At 39.6% G+C, this 6,428-nt stretch overlaps 1 protein-coding gene across 1 annotated transcript; it reads right to left on the bottom strand.

Moving 5' to 3' along the window:
• Positions 1 to 3,275: 3,275 nt before the first annotated feature.
• Positions 3,276 to 3,830, bottom strand: LOC131858435 (uncharacterized). The gene has a single exon (XM_059211674.1). It carries the CDS (start codon positions 3,828 to 3,830, stop codon positions 3,276 to 3,278), a length of 555 nt encoding a protein of 184 aa, XP_059067657.1.
• Between the last annotated feature and the right edge of the window lie 2,598 nt (positions 3,831 to 6,428).

The raw sequence follows: 6,428 nt of genomic DNA, 5'->3' as shown, positions 1-6,428 counted from the left end.
CCTAGACTTTCCCGGATTTCCCTTAGAGGCCTCATCAAATTGAAGTTTGAAGGAAGGATAAGGGGGAGGGCTCCATTTAGCCATCTTTCGCTCAAGATGTGAATAAAAAGCATCTGAAATAGCTCCATGAGAAGGCAATAAATGCAGAGAGGGCCACTTCCAAGTAACCCAGTTATCCCAATGAGAAAAGGTTGTTAGTCGCCCTAAATTTTTATAAATGAAAGAAAGCACTACTTCACTAATGGAGGCTTGGATTTTCCCTATGACGTTTGACAAAGATGTCGACTTATGATTAAAAATTCTTGAATTCCTTTCCAGCCATAGATTCCAAATCACTAGAGATGGAGCAACTATCCACAAAGATGAATAGAACGAAGTGGGAAACAACAAGGGCCAGGATTGAAATTGTGAAAGAAGAGTTGCACAAAGAGCAGAAGACCACCCTAACATACCAAACAACCAATACCAACACTTAAAGGAAAAGGGACAAAGCAGGAAGAGGTGGTCCACCGATTCCATGCAATAACCACAAAAAACACATGGGAAAACTGTCGCAATCCCAAGCCTATCTAGATGCATTCCAGTGAGGATTCTATCTTGAATGGCTAACTAGGCAAAAGCCCTTGCTTTTGGAAGACACACAATATGCCAACATAACTTAGTAGGCCAGTAGGCAGGTATAGGGGTTTGGATCAAAGAATTGTACCCCTCTTTCACTGAATAGGAGCCAACCGCACTTTTAATCCAAACCAATGAATCCTCTTTATATTGAAAAACTAGAGGTCTCTTACGAAGTTCTTCAGTAAAATCTAAAACAATATTAATGTTAATAGCCAAGGGAGGGATTTCCTTCCATTTGACAATTTCACAAGGTCCTGAAGTGTCAATGATAAAATAATCTGCAACAAAAGGTCCCCAAAGAGATGAAAGGATTTCCGGCAAAGGGGACCAATCCTGGATAGATGAGAGAGATGGGTGCCCATTCCAAACTTCATCCCAAAAATGGGCCTTTCTCCCATTATGGACAACCTAGGATAAATGAGGCAAAATCACCTTGCTACATGAAATCATAAAATTCCAGAACGCAGAGCCCTTCAGAAGGGAAGTTGCAGTAAAAATCCTTTCTCTTGGTGAACCCCTTAAATATTTAGCAAGCACAACAAAGGCCCATTTACAACTAGGATTTGTATATAATTTCCAAATCAACTTAGCCCCCAAAGCCTTATTTTGAATAGCCAAATCACGAATACCCACCCCCCCCAGCTCCTTGGGACGACAAACTTTATCCCACACTAAAAGAGGAATCTTATTCCTTCCTCCTAAATTATCACTCCAAAGGAAGGACCTGAGGGATACCTTTAAACGCTTAACAACTTGAGAGGGAGCCTGTAAAATAGACATAAGATATGTAGGTATGGCACTCAAGACTGATTTAATTAGAAGAATTTCGCCTGCCAATGTTAACCATTTATGATTCCAGGAGGAAATTCTAGAGGAGATAGAATGAACAATTTTGTCCCAAAAAGAGTTCTTATCTGCCCCAAGAAAGAAGGGAATACCTAAATACATGCAAGGGAAAGACCCAACTTGAAAGTTCCAAAAGTAGATAAGATTATCCCTAACTAAAGTGGGGACATTGACAAAAAAGATTTTGGACTTTCCCTTACCAGAAAAGGCTGAATAGTCAGAGATAACTTTCTCAATAGCTTGTACTTCTATTATAGTGGCCTTCCCAAACAAAAGCATATCATCAGCGAATAAGCAATGAGATTGTGGGGAAGGGAGGCCATCTATTCTGACACCTGACCACCGACCCACAACCGTAGCATTAGAAATAGCCCTACTTAATGCTTCTGCCAGAATAACAAACAAAAAAGGGGATAAGGGATCTCCTTGCCTAATACCCCGGGAGGAAGCAAAAAAACCTGAGGGAGTCCCATTAATCAATACTGAGAAGCGGACGGAGGATATGCATGAATAAACCCACTTAACCCAACTCCTTGAGAATCCAAACCAGTTCAAAATAGCAAGAAAGGATTGCCGATTGACACGATCATACACTTTAAGCATGTCTAATTTGAGGATCATTGCTGACACCTTTTGCTGAGAAATAGAATGCAGAATTTCATGAGCAACAATGGCTCCTTCAGGGGTCTCCCGACCAGGCACAAAACCACCCTACTTACTGAAATAATCCAAGGAAGGAGTTTAGATAATCTAATTGAAATTGCCTTAGTAAGATATTTTTATAGTGTGGTACACAAGGCAATTGGACAAAAGTCTGAAAAAGATGTAGGATTATCTACCTTAGGGATGATCGCAATAAGAGCAGTATTTATTTCTCTTAGAATCGCCCTATTTCTTCTAGACTCCTCCAAGGCTAACAACACATCTTTCCCTATAAAGTCCCAACTTTTCTGGAAGAATAATGTCGTAAATCCATCTGGTCCCGGTGCCTTTTCTGGGTGCATGGAGAAGACTACCTCTTTTAATTCAGCCAAGGAAAAAGGGGCCATCAACATCTTATTATCTTCTTGAGAGACAAGGGGAGGGATCGAATTTACAAATCCCTCATCAACCACCATTGGCTCTACTGAGAGAAGGGATTTAAAAAACCTAACAAGTTCAGAAGCTATTTCATCTTCATCTAGCAGAGTATTCCCATTGGAATCAACAATACAAGAGATTCGACTACGAAGTCTCTTGAGCTTAGAGGAGGAATGGAAGAATTTGGTATTTCAATCGCCTTCAGAGAGCCAAAGATCCCTAGGTTTCTGTCTCCAATAAGATTCTTCCCTGGTTAGAATCTCACTCAACTAAGCGTTTAGTGATTTAAGGTTGTCATACATTGTAGCAGACATACTAGAAGAAACGACTTTATTGTTAAGTTTCTCAATCTCCTCCTAAATCCTAGCCATTTCCCCAAAGACATTCTTAAAATGCTGAACGTTCCAATCCTTTATTCTTGTCTTCAAGAAGCCCAATTTTTTAACTAGCTGAAACATCCTAGACCCAGGAAAATAAGGAGCTGAATTCCACCAAGATTTTAAGGAAGGCAAAAATGATTGATCCCTAAACCACATTGGCTCAAACTTGAAAGGTAACTTTTTAGGAGCCCTATCCTCAAAAATATCAAACTGGATAGGAAAATGATCAGAGCCGGTAAAGGGAAGGATTGAGGATACAAAATCCTGTCCTGAACTAAACCAATTATCTGAAACCAAATAACGATCTAGCCTTTCCAAAATTTGAGAAAAATCCCTATGCCTATTAGTCTAAGTAAATGAACCATTAAGAGGCATACAATCAACTAGACTCAAGTACTGAATGAAGTTGGAAAAATCTAAAATGACACGTTTGTTAGGAATAATTCCTCCAACCTTTTCATTCAAATTCGCAATTGCATTGAAATCACCCCCAAAAATTAGAAAAACATTCTGCAGAGGAGTAGTGAGAGTAATCAAGGAATTCCAAAGCATTCTTTTCTCTATAATCCCAGAAGGGCCATAAACATTAAAAAGCCAAAACTTTAAGTTTGACGTTCTACGCTTAACTATTCCAAGCATCCAATTAGATGATAACGCAACTAATGAGAAGTGAATAGCAGAATCCTTCCAAATAATAGCCAACCCACCTGACGCCCCTAAAGAGGGAGATGAACAAAAATTCCAAACTTTCCAAGAGGAGAATAATCTATCTGCCGATTGCAAATTAAGTTTAGTTTCTTGTAACAACACCAAATCACACTTCATTAATTCTAATTGCGACTTAATCAAGCGTCGTTTGTTAGGGGCATTTAAGCCCCTAACGTTCCAGGATATTAACCTCATGTTTCTTGAGGGGAGGCCTTAGCTCCCCTCGAAGCATTCAACAAGACTGGAAAAAGCACCCCAATAGAAAAAACCTTATGAAGACTACGTTTAGTAGCTAGAGCTCTTGTAATAGGGGGACTAAAAGGTTTCTTCGACCTCTTCTTCTTCAAAGTTTCTAAGGAAGATAAAATAGTAGATTGAATCCCCGCAGCAATTTCTAAATTTGTTTTAACATGTTTAGGCTTACGCCCCCTTTTCCCTAGAGTAGACAAGGGTGAGGAAGGAAGTAGAGGGGTTTGAACCAAAGGAAGCCCTGAAGCAGCCACCACATTGGTCATATCTCCCCCATTTTCCTCTTTGTTTGAGACCACAGGAGGTAATGGTGACACAAGTCCTGGAACCACCAATGCCTTATCCCTATCAAGGAGATCAAAAGGGTTATTGATGGGAAAACCAGCCAAATCATTCTCCAAAACACCTAAATCCACTGAAATCGAGGAGATAACCTTATTAGCTAAAGGGGAATCCAGAAGAGTCTTATTAGTATTGGCTAAATCCTGAACCTGAGCAATGAGAAGGTCATCTGGGACAATGTCCACCAAATTAGCAATTTCACCCTCAGCATGCTCTAATAAAGTCCCCTCAATTGATATAGCTACAACACCTATCACTTTATGAGGAAAACCAGGGGCACTTGTATCTGCCCCTAACCTAATGCCCAAGTCAACAGCAGGCTCAAAGATGCCCAGATCCACCCTGGTCTCAGAAGATGAGACCAAATTAGAGACAACAGGTTTGTTTAACGGAAGAGCATTAGAATGGCCAATCCTTGTGGAAGGAACAGAATTATTGAAAGCCACTTCAGAATCCATAATAGAGACGGGTTTATTCACAAGGGGAGGATGGTTGAAAGCAGGACCAAACAACTATATTTTTTCCCAGGTATGAGGTTCCACATTTTTCACAAACGGAGAATCAGATCCCCCCGAACAAAAACGGATGGATTTCATGTGAAAAAACATTGGGGAATCCATAACTACAACAGATGGACCAAAAACCCCGAAGGCTTTAACCAAATTTTGCCACCATAAACCAAAGGGAGACCTAATATTACAAAAATTTGGCGGTTGAGTGTTAGGGCAGGTTAACACACAAATTTTAACAACCAGAACCCCATCCTCAAGCAATGAACAAGACATCAAGAATTTACCCAAAGAATGCCCAATTTTTGATAATATATCAGATTCAATAAATTCAGATGGTAAGAGTGAAAGTTTAAACCACACAGGGACCTATTTTGGACCAACTCTAGAAACTGCCAAAAACGGTTTCCAACTTTCCACAAAAATCAAGTTTTTTCCAAGCCAAAAAAATGAATTACTAAGAGCCTTATCCCTAGCAGATGCTGAGTCGAATATAACAAGAAAAGAGCTTACAGAAAGCACATGAAAAAATAAAGTACAATACCATAGAGCGTGAATTTTATGGTGAAGCTTGAAAAGGGAAATAGGATCACCCCAGACCTGAATCACAACTGCAAGACCTTGAAGATCCATAGCTTTCTTTCCCAAAATGACATTCAAAGCATCAATCAACGTGATCGAAATCGGAGCAGGCTGCGAGGGCAAAACCAAACTCTGACCATGGCCCCGCAAATCCTTAACCAAGTTCGTAGAGGCATTCACCAAATGATTCTGTGCCTTATTTTTAGAAACCCTCCCCTTCTGTTTGCCCTTATGTCGAGCTCCCTAGTTTCGAGCCTGTTTTTGATCTTGCCGGAAAAACCCTTTGAAGTAAGCAGAAGAAGGGAAAAATTGAAATGTCTTTTCCTCCAACGGCCGAGCGGGCGAAGCCAACACATCTACCCATCTACCTTCATGAAAAACCCATTGCGGCACATGTCCAGCTCGAGCACCAAAAGGGTCCTTCGAGGGAAGCACATCAGACACCGCCTCATCCCCCAACATGGAGCCTTCTGCCTGCCATTCGCATAAATCCCTAAACTTCACACACCCCGAAAGATTGAATAAAGATTCTTAAGTCATTATTTTTTCATCATGATCTTTCCTTATTATAGCCTATAACATTATTCCATAAAATATTTCATATTCATATATTTTAATCTTAAATTTTATAATTTTTTTAATAAATCTAATTGATAATGTAAATATTAAAATGAGCAGAGAAAACGAAAACAAAAAATAGAATAAAAGAGAATAACAAGACACACAAATTTATAGTGGTTCGACAATTGCCTACGTCCACTCTCAAGCAGGGAAATAATGTATATTAACCAAATATCCATTTACATACAGTGCATAGGCTACAAAAATCCATTTATACATTCATGTTCGGGTATGAAATGAATAGTATGGGGAAGTCGAATGGTCAAATGACTGTTGGGTTTCACATACCCAACAATCTCCCTTGTGAAGACCAACCGACACATCCATGCACTGTAGTATCCCCTGCTCTTCATTTCGATCCTTACAGAAATAGGCCCATAGAAGATTTTAATTTCACTAAACTCTGCTCACGAAAAATTCAAATGAGCCTTCTCTAACTCAAACCAGAGTCAAAAATATTTTCTGACACAAATTCATCAATTATGTCAAA

The sequence above is a fragment of the Cryptomeria japonica genome, chromosome 9 (assembly GCF_030272615.1).
Source record: "Cryptomeria japonica chromosome 9, Sugi_1.0, whole genome shotgun sequence".
NCBI lineage: Eukaryota > Viridiplantae > Streptophyta > Pinopsida > Cupressales > Cupressaceae > Cryptomeria > Cryptomeria japonica.
Note: the sequence above shows the minus strand (reverse complement) of the source record. Positions and strands in the feature narration are given on the sequence as shown.

What these genes read in the sequence shown, in the direction of transcription:
- LOC131858435 (XM_059211674.1), bottom strand. Translation starts at nt 3,830, where the DNA reads ATGAGGTTAATATCCTGGAACGTTAGGGGCTTAAATGCCCCTAACAAA.